This window comes from Dipodomys spectabilis, unplaced genomic scaffold (assembly GCF_019054845.1).
Source record: "Dipodomys spectabilis isolate Male_0828 unplaced genomic scaffold, ASM1905484v1 ptg000039l, whole genome shotgun sequence".
NCBI classification, from domain to species: Eukaryota; Metazoa; Chordata; class Mammalia; order Rodentia; family Heteromyidae; genus Dipodomys; species Dipodomys spectabilis.
In genome coordinates, this window is record NW_024870716.1 from 2,590,509 (window position 1) to 2,608,259 (window position 17,751).

General features: G+C 39.0%; 1 protein-coding gene across 3 annotated transcripts in view; it reads left to right on the forward strand.

Annotated features, from left to right (window-relative positions):
* Positions 1-307: 307 nt before the first annotated feature.
* The window catches only part of Rpap3 (RNA polymerase II associated protein 3), a 29,757-nt gene continuing 12,313 nt past the window's right edge, over positions 308-17,751 (forward strand). For all 3 annotated transcript variants that reach the window (XM_042677702.1, XM_042677703.1, XM_042677704.1), the window contains exons 1-9: positions 308-385; positions 4,819-4,994; positions 6,274-6,414; positions 8,618-8,740; positions 9,427-9,554; positions 13,461-13,582; positions 14,846-14,916; positions 16,222-16,347; positions 17,483-17,610. In XM_042677702.1, coding sequence (XP_042533636.1) covers positions 4,845-4,994; positions 6,274-6,414; positions 8,618-8,740; positions 9,427-9,554; positions 13,461-13,582; positions 14,846-14,916; positions 16,222-16,347; positions 17,483-17,610 — 989 coding nt within the window. In that variant the 5' untranslated portion in view covers positions 308-385; positions 4,819-4,844. The remainder of the gene's footprint in view (positions 386-4,818; positions 4,995-6,273; positions 6,415-8,617; positions 8,741-9,426; positions 9,555-13,460; positions 13,583-14,845; positions 14,917-16,221; positions 16,348-17,482; positions 17,611-17,751) is intronic.

Consider the following 17,751-nt stretch of genomic DNA (forward strand, 5'->3'; position numbering starts at 1 on the left):
ATACAATGATCATTTATCAAGACAAAAGCAATACAAGTAGTAAGGACAAAAGTGCTGAGAATTCAAGCAAATACCCCCAGGTTTATTGCCGGGCGGCTCCTACTAGCTCGGGGTGACTTCAGTTTGGGGGGGGGGGGGGGGTGTTCGGCTGAGTGACACTGAAGCCGACCCAGCCTCCGATTTCGCTTTTGACACTCTCAGCCCCGCCCCCTCCAGCTGTAGCCAACCAGAGCAGCAGGCCTCCCCCAGCCTGACCTTCTGCGCATGCTCCGGTCAGGCTCCCGGGGGCGGGGCGCGCGGCGCGCAGGGCCTTGTGGGAAGGGCCGGCGTGAGTCGCCGCGGCTCTGAGGCGCTGAGCGGGGAAGACAGCGCCGGCCCGGGGCAGGTGGGTGGACGCTGCCGTTGTCACCCGCTGCAGGGGCCCATTTTTGGGGGAGGGGGGGTCTCCTAGCGGGAAGAGGAGGGGGGAGGTCGCACCGAGGGTCAGGGTGAGGCGGAGAGGACTGGGGCGGACTGCGCAGGCTCGGTGTCCTGGGTAGCGGCGTCCCTGGAGCGCATCCCTGGGGAGGAGTCGGCGCGCGCCCCCGGGCCGAGACCTTGGGCCTGGCCTGAGGTGGGGATGTGGGGAGGGGTAGGTGGGGGGGGTGAGGAGGGGGCGTCCCCCACCCCCTGAGGAGGGGGGTCGTGACGGCGGAGCCTCCGTCCCACCCCCCCCAGCACCGCGAGGGGCCCGCCCCCCTCTGCGCCTCCGCGGGCCCCAAGTTCTCCTAGGTCTCCGGATGTGACCCTGATGTTGCCCCCTCCCCCGAGCACCCCGTGTGTCTGGTAGCCGGTGTGTGTGTGTGGGGGGGGAGACCTGGGGTTGGAACCTCCACTCCTCTTGATGAGCTAGTCTGACCACGGATCGAGGCACACGAGTCCATCCTAGGTCTCTGCTGATTTTTCTCGTGGGGTGGGGCGGGGGGGGGGGGGGATGAAATCGAGCTGAATGCCCACCGGGTTGGCTTTGAACCCCGACCCTCCGGATCTGAGCCTCCTGAGTACCTAAGATGTTAGGTCTGAGCCACCAGCGGCCAGGCAGCAGTGAATAATAATCTTGGTTAACTGGAGATACGAGTGTCGGATTGGTCTACCCCGGGCTGGCTTGGGACCCAGATCCTCAGTTCTCAGCTCCTCGAGGAGCTAGGATTACAGGCGAATGCCGCTGGCACCAGGTTTGAATCATCTTTATACAGCTAAATGCGGTGTGCTTTAAAAAAAAAAAAAAATTATGCCAGGCCTGGGGTTTGAATTCAGGGCCTAGGTGCTATCTCAAGCGCCCCCCCCCCCCCCTTCCTCTAAACCTAGTACCGTACCACTTGAGCCAACCCCACTTCTGGCTTTTTGGTGGTTAATTGGAGAGAGATAAGAGTCTCACAGACATTCCCCCCTGGGCTGGCTTCAAACAATCCTCAGATCTCAGCCTCCTGAGTAACTAGGATTACAGGCCAGTGCTTGGCTACAATGTGTTTTCTTTACCTACCCATGCCCTTCATGTTGGCACTGCTAATCTGTCCCGTTTTGATAAAACATATTGCCTCTGGTCTTCCTTGAACATACTCTTTAGTTTCCTCCTAGCTCTTATGTGCTGCTGCCTAGGTTTTCTGATGGTGGCCTGTTTTCCTGTTCCTTAAATATTAATGTTTTTCAGGCTCTTCCAAACCCCCAGTCATTATTGAGGCTAAGCATGTTCAAATCATGACTCTAGCTTCTATCTTTATGCTGGTGACACTCATTTATCCTTAGTCCTTTAGAGCTACCTTCTAGGTATCTCCCCCTGGTGTGTTCCTTAAGTACTCAGATTCTGCCAACTGAATTAATCCTGCTTTCTATTTGTCACCCCTCTAACTGAAACCTCTTTTCCTTTATAAGTTGCATCTTCTGAATCAAAATGGTATTACCAATCTTTTTTTTTTTTGGTCCGGTCCTGGGGCCTGAACTCTGGGCCTGGGTCCTGTCCCTCAGCTCTTCAGCTCAAGGCTAGCGCTCTACCACTTGAGCCACAGAGCCACTTCCAGCTTTTTTCTTTTTGCTTATGTGGTGCTGAGGAATCAAACTCAGGGCCTCATGCATGCAAGGCAAGCGCTCTACCACTGAGCCACCTTCCCAGCCCCCCCCCCTTTTTTTTTGTTGGTTGTAGGCCTTGAACTCTGAGCCTGAGCACTGTCCCTCAGCTCTTCAGCTCAAGGTTAGAGCTCTACCATTTGAGCCACAGTGCCACTTCTGGCTTTTTTCTCGTTATGTGGTGCTGAGGAAAGGAACCCAGGGCCTTATGCCTACAAGGCAAGCACTCTACCACTGAGCTACCTTCCCAGCCCAGTATTACCAATCTTACCAGGCTCCCAAGACAGAAATCTAGGACATCACTTGAGTCTTTCTTTTTTTTTTCTTTGTCAGTCGTGGGACTCGAACTCTGGGCCTGGGTGCTGTCCCTCAGCTCTTCAGCTCAAAGCTAGCTCTCTACCACTTGAGCTACAGCGCCAGTTCTGGTTTTCTGGTGGTTTATTGGAGATAAGAGTTTCACAGAGGGCTGGGAAGGTGGCTCAGTGGTAGAGCGCTTGCCTTGCATGCATGAGGCCCTGGGTTCGATTCCTCAACACCACATAAGCAAAAAGAAAAAAGCCAGAAGTGACGCTGTGGCTGAAGTGGTAGAGTGCTAGCCTTGAGCTGAAGAGCTGAGGGATAATGCCCAGGCCCAGAGTTCAGGCCCCACGACCGGACAAAAAAAGAGTTTCACAGACTTTCCTGCCCAGGCTGGCTTTGAACCTCGATCCTCAGATCTCAGCCTCCTGAGTTGCTAGGATTACAGGAGTGAGCCACCGGAGCCTGGCTACACCTAGAATTTTCTTTACACCTAGAATTTTCAATCTGGTCAAGCATCACATCTTTTTTATTTTACCATTTTCAAGATCTTCACATTAGAATATAGATCAGAACTCAGGGCCTGACATTTCAAAGTTGGTCCCATATCTACCTTCCCTCTTTCTTCTCCCTCATAGTTTCCCATTCTGCTTCTGTAAGTCATTTGTTTGGCCTCTTTTTTTGGAAATTGGGTGTGGGGTGCTGTCCCTGAATTTTTGCTCCAGGATAATGCTCTACCACTTTGAGCCACAGTACCACTTCCTGTTTTCTGGTGGTTACATGGAGATGAGAGTCTCCTGCTGAGCAAAGTTTCCTGCTGAGACTGGCTTTGAACTTTGTGATCCTCAGATCTCAGCCTCCTGACTAGCTAGGAGTCCAGGCATGAGCCACTAACACCCAGTTTGTCTGGGCCTTGTTAAAACCTGGCTGAAATTTCAGTACTTCAGGGAGCTCCTTCCTTAACCCTGTCACCTACCACCTGATTTATACCTCTCCTTTGTGGTCAGTATCTATAGGGCTCAATGTGGCTACTTTGCCTTTCATGGGCCATCTGGCCCTGTGAACAGTTTGGTTTATCACAACATCTAGTGCAAAGGGATGGTACTAGCCATTAGCCTATAGAGGATAATAAGGCTGTTGCTAACACGAGGAATCTTCCAGCTCAAATGTCCATAGTCCCAAGGTTGAGAAATCTGATTTGACATAGTTCTCTATCACTAAGTACTTAATCTTGTTTTCATCACAGTAGACAGGAGGTCTTGTCTTTTTTGTTTTTGCCTCTATAAAATTTTTGCCATGGTGTCTGTCAAGTACAAGTTCAATATGTGGTAGAAAAAGAGGAGTAAAGAAAGGAATTGGACTGAGTACTAGTGGCTCACACCTGTCATCTTAGCCTCTTAGGAGGCTGAGATCTGAATATTGCAGTTTGAAGGTCAGGCAGGAAAGTCTGTGAGACTCTTATCTCCAGGTAACCACGTAAGAGGTGAAAATGGAGCTGTGGCTCAAATGGTAGAGTGCCAGTCTTGGGCAAAAAAAAAAGCCAAGAGACAGGCTCTTTGTTCAAGCCCCAATATCAGCACCAAAAAAGAAAAAAGAAAGAAAAAAGGAAGTTGGAATATACTTACAAACTAGAAAACAAGCAGCCAGTCTGCCATTACTACCTAATTTCTGTAATCCCCCCCACACCTTGCCTTTCATACTGGCTTTTGAGGAGATCAGATTTGTTAGTTAGCAAATTACTCATTTAAAAATATTACATTGATACTTTGTTTAGCATCAACATAGTCTCCTGTCCATATATTTTGGCCCTTTATAAAGTGATACAAGTTGTTAAGTAAGTTTCAGAAAAATAAACCAAATGTAGACAGTCTGTCCCTGACTTAATGATCTCCTTTCTGGTGGTGAGAAAGAAATATGCATTCAATGGAAACTCCTTTGAATTTTGGTCATTTTCTGGGTGGATATTATGTGGTATAAAAGTCTCATAATGCTGGGCAGTGACCATGAGCAGCAAGTCTTTTCTACCATGTATCACAAGAGGAAACAATTTATATTCTATGTAGTGTCTTTTTAGGCTGTGATTGGCAGGTGTATTAAATGCTTGTTTTTGAGACAGGGTCTGCTGTGTATTCCAGACTGATCTTCAGTGGCGATCCTACTTCTGCTGCCACCATGCCTGCAGAAGTGTTTTGGTTTTTTGTTTGTTTGATAGTACTAAGATGTGAACATAGGGTCTTGTACTAAGATGTGAACAAAGGGTCTTGTGCTTGCCACGCAGATACTCCACTCCATGAGCCATAACTCTAGCCCATAAAGTTCATTTTTTATTTAACTGTCTTCAATTTGCAAGGGGTTGAGGGGGCTGCCACACCATTGTAAGTTGAGGAACAACTGTTATCTCATTTATTTCTTATCAAGGATTGACCAAAACTTTGAAGGCAATAATGACTTCAAATAAAGCAATTGAATTACAACTACAAGTGAAACAAAATGCAGAAGAATTACAAGACTTTATGAGGGATTTAGAACACTGGGAAAAAGACATTAAACAAAAGGACATGGAATTAAGAAGGCAGAGTGGTGTTCCTGAAGAGGTAAATTGAGAAATCCTAATTTAGATACAGCAAAACTGTCTTATTTTACAACAAAGCCTGACTTTATTTATTTTTTATTTGTTTAGGCCAGTCCTGGGGATTGAACTTAGGGCCCACCACTATCTCGGCTGCTGTTTTTCTCTACCAAATGACTGATAGCTCCACTTTCAACTTTTTTTTTGGTGCTTTGCTGGCATTGATCCTCAGATTTCACCCTCACGAGTAGCTAGGATTATAGCTGTGCCCAGAGCATAGCTTTTTAAAATGTTTTGTGAAAATACTAAAATTGAAATGATTTTACTTCACTGTTAACAGTTTTAGAAATTGTACATCTTTTAAATATGCAGAATTTGTAGTAACTCCATTCAGTATAGTAAAACATTTTAAGTCTTAGCATTATAAAATACCAAAGGATGTGTGTATACATATGTGTGTTATGTATTTAAGGATATATAACATAACAGTATTGGCATAAATGTTTTTCATAAGTCAGGATATTTAAATATGGCTAAAGTTTTTGGTTTTTTTTGTTCTTTTAAGTTTGTTGTTTTAGAGGTGATATACAGTGGGGTTAGCTTTACATACATCAGGTATACATACATCATCTGTTCCCCCATTCTCTCCCATTCCCTCCCTTCCTCCCATCTCCACTCATGAATTACATAGTTCACTTTCATTAACTTTTTTTAGTATTGTATGTAGTGATGTGGGAACACTTCAGTTTGCCTTTGAAATACTGCTTGTTCATTGTTCTAACTAAAGATTTAAGTTGCTTTTGAAGTTTGAATTTAGGATTGTAAATTAAAAGGATAATTCAGATTTCCAGGTGATATTTTTTTTTTTGTGCATGGATAGTATCCAACCTAAATAAAGGAATGAAACTTTTCAAGCATAATTACTTTTTTTTTTTTTTTTTTTTTTTTTTGGTGTTGGTCTTGGGTTTGAACTTGAGGGCTGGGGGCTGTCCCTTAGCTTTTTAACTCAAGGCTGGCACTCAACCACTTGAGCCACAGCTCCACTTTTGCTTTTTGCTGACTAATAAGAGATAAGAGTTCCACAGACTTTTCTGCCTGAGCTTGCTTTGAGCCAAGATCTTCAAATTTCAGCCTTCTTAGTAACTAGGATCACAGGCATGAGACACCAGCACCCATTGCTGGTGAAGCTGATAAATTGATTCTTTGAGTCACTTTCAAATTCAATTGGCAACAGTTCTTAACATTGTTAATTATTTAAAAACAACAACAACACAGTATTCAATCTTTTTTTTCTCTCTGCCTAGAATTTACCTCCTATTCGAAATGGGAATTTTAGGAAAAAGAAGAAAAGTAAAGCTAAAGAGTCTTCCAAGAAAACCAAACAAGAAAACACAAAAAACAGGATAAAATCTTACGACTATGAGGCATGGGCAAAACTTGATGTGGTAAGCTAATAGTGTCATGTGCTTCTTAATACTGGAATGAAATTCTTGGATTTAGCTAATAGTCATGAATTAAAGAAAAATACTAGGGTTCTTATGTCCTGTGTCTTGTCTCTCTTTTTTCCTTTTCTTTGCCTCGAGTTTCAACTCAGAGCTTTGTGTTTGGGTTTTGTTTTTAAGACATAGCAGGAGCTGGGTTTGAGCACATAGTCCTCCTATCTCTACCTCATGAGCCCTGGAATTATAGATGTGTGCTCCCACTCCTGGCTCTGTATCTTCCCTTACAGACTGTGTGTGTGTGTGTGTGTGTGTGTGTGTGTGTGTGTGTGTGTGTGTGTGTGTGTGTGTGTGTGTGTGTGTGTGTGTGTGTGTGTGTGTGTGTGTGTGTGTGTGTGTGCGCGTGCGTGTGCGTGCGTGTGTGTGTGCGCGCGCGCGCGTGTGTGCGCGCGCATGCGTAAATGTGTAATAAACATTTAATTACAAGGCTCTTTTTTTTTTTTTTTTTGGTCTGTCATGGGGCCTGAACTCTGGGCCTGGGCGCTGTCCCTCAGCTCTTCAGCTCGAGGCTAGTTCTCTACCACTTGAGCCACAGTGCCACTTCTGGCTTTTTTTGCTTATGTGGTGCTGCGGAATCGAACTCAGGGTCTCCTGTATGGGAGGCAAGCACTCTACCACTGAGCTACCTTCCCAGCCCCACAGGCTTTATATTTAACTATACAAGGTTTTTTTTTCTCCTGTAATCTTTCCAGTAAGTGGCTCATCTACCACTCCAAATAATACTATGATATCTTAAGTCACTATGCCATAAAGCTCATTTAGACCTAGAGTTTAATCATTATATAAACAAGATCCTGTTTTCATCTAACAATGTACTATTTTGTTGTTTATCTAGGAAATTTATTTTTTGTACTGGAACTAGGGCTTGAACTCAGAGCCTTGGGCTTTCTTGCTTGACTTTTTACTCAAGGCTGGCACTCTACCACTTGAACCATTCTTCCAGAGAAAAGAATAAAGGAAAAACTTGTCTCATCAACATGTGAAAGGGAACCAATTGTCCCATCTTATTCTAGCTTTCTTTTTTTTTCACTCTCTTTTTCTTTTCTTTTCTTTTTTTGGTTGGTCATGGGGCTTGAACTCAAGGCCTGGGCACTGTCCCTGAGCTCTCTCGTTCAAGGGTTAGTGCTCTTCTACTTTGAGCCACAGCTCCACTTCCAGGTTTCTGGTACTTAATTGGAGATAAAGTCTCTATGAAACTTTTCTGCCTGGGCTGGGTTTGAACCATGATCCTCAGATCTCAACCTCTTGAGTAGCTAGGATTATAAGCATAAGGCACCAGCACCTGGCTTGTTTTTTAATTTATTAAAGATGTGTTTTTTATTAGGTAATACTAGTTGCAAACAGGATTTTATTTATATAATGATTAACGTTTGTGTCTATATTAGCTTTAGTGAATTTTAATGTCTAGGGTAACATATGCCAGTTGTCATGATTTGATCATTACATTTTGTTATATATTTTGAGATATCATTTTACCCAATAATTATGTGCTTCTATTCTACCAATTGAAAGTTAAAAATTATAAGTATTTTACTAGAAGTCATTGATCATAGATGATAAAATATACTTTTGAATAATCCTGATAGGATCTGTGAAACTGTTATCATGAAGTAAATATGTATTAACTTTTTCTTTGGGAGACTCAGCTGAGTTATAGTTACTTGCTGAATGACTTTGAGTAAGTTAACTAACTAGTGTTCCAGTTTCAAGTGAATAAAAATATCCTTGCTTACATCATGGGTTGTTAGAATCAGATGTTAATTGTGCTCTAGAGTTGTTTCTACTTTAAAATGAAAAAGAAAAATATTTTTTGTATGTTTTCTTCCAAAAACCCTTTCTCCGCCAACAGAGTGCTATATTTCATGTCAAATGGTAATACTTTTATTACTGTTAGTTTGTGACTTAGTGGTGATCTTTAAAATCTGTTGACTTTATGAGTTCCATTTCAGTGTTTAAGAGGTTTACATCTTGGTTTTCTAAATAACAACACTTTTTTTCTCTGTGTATAATCTTAACATTAAGAGGTTATTTGGATTGCTTTTACAGACCTTTGGTCCTCAGACTTGAACACTATAAATTCTATTGAGTCTAGTATTTTTTTCTTACTGGTTATGCAGCTATGAGCAGATTTCTTTTGCTTATATTTTAGGACAGTATTCTTGATGAGCTGGATAAAGAAGACAGTACTCATGATTCCATGTCTCAGGAATCAGAATCAGAAGAAGATGGGATTCGTGTCGATTCACAGAAGGCCCTTGCTCTGAAAGAAAAGGTAATTTTTAGGTTAACTTAGTTTCTTTAAGGTAAGCAGAATACATAGAAAATTGCGTGAATTTTAAAACTTTTCTTACATAATAGAGGATACTCAAACTTGAAACTGTTACTGGCTGTTTTCTTGTTAGAGCACAGTGACTAGGAATCTGGACTCTAGATCCAGATTAACTACCTCATTCAACTCTGACAAGTTCTTTAGCTACCTGTGCTTCAGTTTTCTCAGGTATAAAATGAGATTAATAATGAGAGGCTTCTCACTGGTGGCATGAGTTGTTAGTCATGTCAAGTGCCTGGGCTATCCCGGGAGTTTTTCTGTTGCTTTAGTAGTAGATTGAAGCAACTTGAATTACTGGGTGATTCTCAGCAAATGTATTTATCATAGACCATCTTTGATTACTTTTAGAGTACTCAGCATTTCTCTGGATGATAAGCTCATTTCTATAGAAAAGTTATTTTGCTTTGCAAAAAGGTGGGACTCTTCAGATTGAATTCATCTAGTTGCCTTTCTCTTGTTACATTTCTATGAGTTGGTATTGCCAATAAAAGTCTAATACTAGGTATTTTATTCATTTTTCTGCCAGGGCTTTTGGGTTGTACCTATATGGTAACTATGTAGCACTTAAAAACAACAACAACAAAAAACAAAACAAAAAAGACCACTTTAACTCATCTGTTTTCTTTCAGGGAAATAAGTACTTCAAACAAGGGAAATATGATGAAGCAATTGAATGTTACACCAAAGGCATGGATGCTGACCCATATAATCCTATGCTGCCAACAAACAGAGCATCGGCATACTTTAGGCTGAAAAAGTAAGGACTTTCTATAATGTGTGAGAATGGCCTTGTGTGTATGTGGACACCAGTTTTCAAAAATTCTTTTGTAAAAAGTGTGGAAGAGACTTAAAATGTATTGTATTTAAAAAAAAAATTGGAGCTGGCTCTGGAGCTTGAATTTAGGACCTAAGAACTGTCCCTGAGCTTTTTGTGCTCAAGGGTAGCACACAAGGCTAGCCACAGCTTCACTTTTTTGTGTGTGTGTGTGTGTGTGTGTGTGTGTGTGTGTGTGTGTGTGTGTGTGTGTGTGTGTGTGTGTGTGTGTGTGTGTGTGTGTGTGTGTGTGTGTGTGTGTGGTTAAATGGAGAGAGTGTGCCTGGACTGGCTTTAACGCATGATCCTTAGATCTCAGCCTCCTGACTAGCTTGATATGAGCCACTAGCACCCAGCTCTATAAATTCTATATCTTACTCCCTTTTATTGAGTAATTTTATTTAACTCATTGAATATATTTTCTTGCTTAAACCATGTTGCCCTAGCCTGTCTTCTTTAAAATCAGGTAGTGAAGTTCTTTAGTCAATCCATAGAAGAAAAAATATTATTTGGTATGGTTTTAGAAATGAATTTCCCTATGTTTCTTGAAAAAACCACTTGTCTTCTTTCATTATGATGAATTTAAGATATGGTCCAGTATTTACTTTGAAGTTATAGTGACTTTTTTTGGGTTTTGGTTTTTGCTTTTTTCTTGGTTGTGGGACTAAAACTCATGACCTGGGTGCTGTCCCACTAAGCTCTTTCACACAGTGCTTTACCACTTTGATCCACAGTGCCACTTGCTGGTTTTCTGGTAGCTAATTGGACATAAGAGCCTCTCAGACTTTCCTTCCTGAGCTGGCTTCAAACCATTATCCTCAAAGTTCAGTCTCCTGAGTAACTAGGATTACAGGCATGAGCCACTAGCGTCTGGCGACTCTTTAACATGTTTAACATATGCAAGTACCTGGCCTATCATATGTTTTAAAAGTAAACATTAAGAAAGAAGATAATTGTTTTAATGATTTGGAGCCATGAATTGTCTTGCTGAATTTTGTCTTATTTAAATAACATTTGAGGTCTCTGAAAAAAAATGATATACTGAAAATTAGGGAATTATTTACATATATAATCCTTGATATCTGTATTATATGTGCCTTATATGTAAGTTATAGAGATTAATTTGAAATAAATTCACTTCCCAACTTCAGAGTTAGAGTATTACTATTATTTTGTTATTACTGCTATTTGACTCTGTTAACTACTATCTTGAATTGTTATTTTTCTTTTCTCTTGATAAAAAAGATTTAATTTGTGTGTATCCCTCAATAATTTTGAGTGTTTTAAGTGTGTCATAGTAGGTTGGAGTGTGGCTCAAAGAAGGTTTGATTAGCACATGCAAAAGTGTGGCCTTGGAGATTCCATGATGAACAGAAAGATAAACTACAAAAAGCTTTGATCATAGTCCTCAGATCTCAGCCTTCTGAGTAGCTAGGATTGTAGATATAAACTGCTGGTGCCCACCTTGGTTTTTATTGTAAACATTGATGCTATGAACATTTCTTACTGTTGGATGGTAAAGCATGACTGACTTATTTTTACAAAAGTAGTTGTATACTTTGTATAGTTTAAGAACGCCTGTTCAGTAACCTTATTAACACAGGTTTAATTTGGCTTTGTAATTGTTTTTGATCTAATGGATGTAAAATGGTAGTTCATTGTGTCTTCATATTTTTTTCAACTGGATGAGATTAAGCATCCTTTTATATGTTTATTCAACACTTTTTTTTTCTGTGAAAAGCCTGATTTGCATTTTGTCTACTTTTCTGTTAGACTGGTTTTCTCTTGATTTTTATTCTGATCTGGACAGCACTTGGGAGGCTGAGGCAGGAGGATTAAGAGTTCAAGAGCAGCCTTGATAATGAGACTTTGTTTCAAAAACCAAAAACCAAAAAAGCAAACCCTTTCTGCCTTCAGAACAATAAAAACACAAAGTCTTTTATTCTGGATAGTGATACTTTGACACAGCTCTGAAAACTACGTACTGCCAATTTGTATCTTCTCTTTTCTTTTATCTTGAAGTTCTATAAAGAACAGAGACTTGGTTATTTTTTGTTTTGCAGTTTTTTTTTTTTTTTTTTTTATTGGCTCTGTTGTCAATTCTAGAATCAGGTAACACTTCTTTCCATAAAACAGAATAAATGTTCCTGAACAAAAATTCTCAATATCTCAGCACCACATAAGCAGAAAAAGCCGGAAGTGGTGCTGTGGCTCAAGTGGTAGAGCGCTAGCTTTGAGCTGAAGAGCTGAGGGGCAGTGCCCAGGCCCAGAATTCAGGCCCCATGACCGACCAAAAAAAAAAAAAATATGTGTGTGTGTGTGCAAATATATATATATATATATATATATATATATATATATATATATATATTTCTTTATTTAGTTTTAGAAGATGAGCCCTTAAAAATTAAACCTGGTTTGTTTAAAAAAAAAAATCATTCTTGCTGGGTGCCGATGGCTCAGGCCTATAATCCTAGCTACTCAGGCAACTGAGATCTGAGGATCATGGTTCAAAGCCAGCCCAGGCAGGAAAGTCTATGAGACTATTATCTCCAATTAACCACCAGAAAATTGGAAGTGATGCTGTGGCTCAAAGTGGTAGAGCATTAACCTTGAGTGAAAAAGCTCAGGGATAGAGCTCAGGCTCTGAGTTCAGGCACCATGAATGACAAAAAAAAAGTTAAGTTTCACTTTTCACATTGGAATCTTTTTATATAAGTGAAGGTAGGGTTCCAGTTTCGTGTTGTTCAACATACATATTCATACTTTTGCATCCCTGTTGTTGGGATAGCTATGTGTTCCCCAGGACCCTGTCACATTGCAGTTGTTGTATATTGAGTGTGCATGGATCATTTCTGTTCCTTACACTTCCCATCCAGTCCATACTATTCCTGCTTACTGTGGTATTAGAGTTGCAAGCCTTGATAATCCTATAGGGCATGTTCTACCTCATTCTTTAGGACTGGCCAATGTATTTTTGGACTTTTGCTCAGTATTATACATTGTAGCACTTTCTCTTCAAAGTCCTTCAAATATCCTATTGGGATTTTGATTAAAATAACATTAGACTTATAGATAAGTTTGGAGATAATTAATGAATGTGAAATTATCTTCACTTAAGTCCTTTAAGTTCTTCGCAGATAGTCTTACAATTTTCTGAGATGCTGTCTTATGTGACTGTCCTATCAATGATGATTTTGTTGGTCTGTAAGAAAGGAATCACCTTGATAAAACGTTCATTATTTTTTAGCACTGTTGGTATATTGTTTTGAGTTTTCTATGATGATCTCATCATATGATCTGAAAATAATGTCAATTTTGCTTCTACTTTTTTTTAACCTTATATTTCTGTCTTTTGGCAGTGCACTCAGGAGGACCTCTAGTATGACTCTGAAAGAAGGCAATGGTTCTGGGCCCTCTTGTTGCATTAAAGGGAATGTTCCCGAAAGACTGCTTTTATTTTATTTTATTATTATTGTTTTTTGTGCTAGTCCTGAGGCTTGAACTCAGGGCATTGACCCTGTCTCTGAGCTTTTTGCTTTAGGTTAACACTCTACCACTTGAACCACAGCTCCACTTCTGGCTTTTTTGGTAGTTAATTGGAGATAAGAGTCTCACAACTTTCCTGTCCAGGCTGGGTTCAAACTGTGATCCTCAGATCTCAGCCTCCTGACTAGCTAGGATTACAGGTCTGAACCACTGGCAGCTAGTGAGAGACTGGGTTTAGTAGGCTTATTTAAACAAAGGGAAGTCATAAACATGCTATTAATTTGGAATCAAATGCCACTTTTAGGAATTTTAGAAACACATTTTAAAGTTTTGATTGATTTTTATTCATTTTAATTACAGATTTGCTGTTGCAGAATCTGATTGTAATTTGGCCATCGCTTTAAATAGAAGTTATACGAAAGCTTATGCCAGACGAGGTGCTGCTCGATTTGCTTTGCAAAAATTAGAAGATGCCAAAAAAGGTATTAATACTTTTCAGGTCATTGGTATCTAAAAATTTCTTTAGTAGTTTAATAGTATACAAAGAATACTAAATAAGTACAACAAACTACTTTCAGAGAGCTTCCTATAAAGTGTTTGAACAAGGCTCATTTTTTTGCAGTTTAAGATGTTATTTTAGGGAAGAATGCATTATTTGCTGTGAGTCAGACTTTGATTCGACTTTTCATTCCATTCTGTACCATCACACCTTGTGACTGGCATATTCTCTAGTTTTAAGTCTCTCATCTGTAATATAGAGATGGCTTCATCAGCCATCTTTTTGGGTGTTGTGAAGCAAAAGGTGGGGCAAGAATACTCCAAGTACATAGGTGATAAAGTGGAAATGTGAAATGAGACTGGGGAAGGAGCAGACTGGGTGGGAGAGAATGATGGGCTAGGTGACTGATCAGGAAGCACTGGACACTTCGGTGGACATGTTAGATGGTAACCCCATTGTAAAACCTTTTGAAGTTCAGAAAAATTAAAAAAAATAAGGTAGATGTACATGTGAAGCTTTTCACTTGATCATATTGAGGTATGGACTCTAGGCCTTACACTTGCATTGGTGGGTGCTCTGACACTTGAGCCATGTTAGCCTTTTTTGCTTTTGCTTTAATTATTTTTCATACAGGGTCTCATGGTTTTTACCAATGGCTGGTCTCAGGTAACAGTTATTCTACTGTTACCTCCCAGTAGTTGGGATTACATACAAGCATATGCCACCATGCCTAATTATATACTGTTCTTAGCATGTTTTCATTTATTGTAAATTACAAGCCTTCTGTTACTACATAAAAATGGATTTATGGCCAATGGCCCATGCCTGTACTCCGAGCTATTCAAGAAGCTAAGATCTGAGCATCATGGTTCAAAGTCAGACTGGGCAAGAAAGTCTGTGAAACTTATCTCCAATTGACCACTGAAAAGCTGGAAAAAGAGTTGTGGATTTATGTAGTACAAATTATAAAATATGGAGAAAGCTAACTTCAAATACATTTGGTTTAATGGTATAAACATCTATAATAGCACATACCCTTAGAGCTGATGGAAGATATTTATTACAGAATTTTGGTAGGATTTTGACTGTCCTGGGTGAGAATAAATAACGTACAGTTTCTAATGTTAGTATTTCTTAGGTATTCCTTCATTTTATTGTAGAATAGTTGATTATGTATTACTACTTTTTTGCAGGTTTTAAAAATGCTAGCCTTTAAAAAAAATTCTTTATCTTTTCTTATACTTAGATTATGAAAAAGTGTTAGAGTTGGAGCCAAATAACTTTGAAGCTACAAATGAACTCAGGAAAATCAATCAGGTAAACTACAGCTACTTTAAGTACATATATGACCTGTATTTGATGAAATGAAGCTTTTGTATAGATTCTGAATTATAGGTTTCTTGATGTAGAATCTTTTTAATTTTCTTTGTACAAGACAGTTTTACCAAATGATTTGAAAGCTAGCGGAATGCAGTACTTAAATGATCATCACTTAGGAGTTGGCAGAGATCTTTAGAATTATTGCTTCTTTGCTTTTCTCAAATAAAGGATGACTTTTTCATTATTTATTTGACTTTTTTGTTTTTGTTTTGTGCTATTTGCATATGTTTTAATTCTGTACTGTTAAAATTGCTCCTACTTTGTAATCTGTTTCTTACTAGGAATAATACTATTCTGTAATATAAAATTAGTTGCCCAATGATGTTGAACATTTGTATATTCCTTTCGCTTTTTATAAGCTGTAATTGTTTTGCCATCTTGAAGACATTGAGAGAAAAAAAAAGGGACTATGATTGGGAGAAAATCTTCCCTTTTTTTGGTGCTGGTCATAGGACTGGCCTGGGTGCTTTTTGTGCTCAAGACTAGCCGATTTTTTAATTTAATGTAATGTAATTTTTTTTGTCTATTGTGGGGCCTGAACTCTGGGCCTGGGCATTGTCCCTCAGCTCTTCAGCTCAAGGCTAGCACTCTACCATTTGAGCCACACCGCCACTTCCAGAACCGTGATTCTCAGTTCTCAGCCTCCCGAGTAGCTAGGTGTGAGCCACCAGTTCCTGGCCTAGCTGATTTTTTTTTGTAGTTAATTGGAGATAAAAGTCTCACTGGCTTTTTTTGCCCTGGCTGGATTTGAACTATGATCTTCTCAGATCTCAGCCTCCTGAATAGCTGGGAGTGCAGGCGTGAGCCATTGGCACCTGGCTAATCTGCTTTTAACTATTCCCATTACTTACCACACATAAAAACTATTGGTAATTATCTTCATGGTAATTATATTGTCCTATGTTAATGACTGAATATTAAATTGAGAGATTTGTGATATGATCTTAATTAAACTATTCAAGGCTTCTAGAATAATGCCTGGCCTGTACAGAAATTCAACAGGTATTTATTAAATACATTAATGAACAACTGCCTGTACTGGATGTTTCTTATTTTAATTGAAACAAGAAGCACATCATTCACCTACATGTATAGCATTTTACTTCAATCAGTAGAAAGACTATTCCAGTTCTTTGAATGTGGCAGAAATTCTAATATGTTTGAGTGATACACATGTTGAAGAAAAATATGTATGTATCTTGCATTGCTTGTTTTATTTTAGCTGAATATTTTATGTCCTAGGCTTTAACAGCCAAAGAAAACTCACATCCAAAGGAAGATGCTACACTGATCAAATCAACTGAAGGAGAGAAAAAACAAATTGAAGAACAGCAGCACAAGCAGCAGGCCATTTCAGAGAAAGACCTGGTAATCCAAAAGGATTCTGACTTGAAATAAACATGCTTTGCAGAGTGCTTACTCTTAGTTTCTGGTATATTAGTTGAGTTTTTGTCTCCTCTGATGTTATAATAAAATTTCTGAGTGGGAACTAGAAATTGAATACATTAAACCCTGTGGTGTCTATTGATTCAAACATTGAGTAATTAATGACTTAATATATATTAATTATAATTTAAAAAAATTATAATTATATACAGTAATAGAAGCATTCAAATTTGGGGAAACTATGTAGATTTAAAATAGTATAGCAGTATTTAAAATAGTTATAACCAATAGAAATATAATTCATTCTTATGATATACTTATTAATTCATATGAAACCAATTTTGGTTAAAATTCCTTTATAAATCATGAGGAGAGATTTAATTTCATGGACCTATAAAGGATTCCTATTAAATTTTAAGGAGGGACTTGGGATATATTATGTGAATGATTATGAATAAATATAACATTTCTATACAGTATAATTTGTTGTATATTTAGGCATATTAATGTTACTGAAGAGTGAGCTGTACTATTCGAGGACTTTTATTCTTTCACAAAAATTGAGTGCTCTACCCCCAAACCACACTTCAGTCCACTTTTGATGAGTTATTAATGAACATAAAGACAGCATAACATTGGGCATCTAAAAAAATATGCTTTGAACTTTAAACTTTGTATATTTAAATAATGGAATGATGATGATTGTTGCAGAGTAATATAACAGTATGTATTTTAAACCTTTCCAGTAATGAAAAAGAATATCTTTAATAACTAACTTATAGATTCTAAAGTCCATGTTATTAACTAGATTTTTAACAATTAAAATATACTGTGGGCTGTATGTGGTAGTAGTGCATGCTTATAGAATCTCAGCACTTGGGAGGTAAATGCAGGAGGGTCTAGTAAGATTAGCCTAGTCTACATAGCAAGATTTAGTTTCAAGAACACCAGAAAACCCACTTAATAACAAACATATAATGCAAACATCTCTCTCTTTTTCTCTCTCATAGCCAAACATCTGTTTATACTGTAATTACTGATATATTTATCTTTGATATGTTTCTTAAGATTTGAATGTATATGTTTTAACTCTTCATACTTGTCTTCAAAATGCTAGGGAAATGCCTTTTTCAAGGAGGGGAAATATGAGAGAGCCATTGAATGCTACACCCGAGGGATAGCAGCAGATGGTGCTAATGCTCTCCTTCCTGCTAACAGAGCAATGGCCTATTTGAAGATTCAGAAGTAAATATTGGTTATTTTTTTAATGCTTTGCAAGATGAAAATTTACTATAAATTGACATATTAACCAGAAAATAAAATTTAATTGATTTATTCTTGAGCATTAAAGTTAAATGGGAGGGAAAAAATACTCTGCAGAAGGGA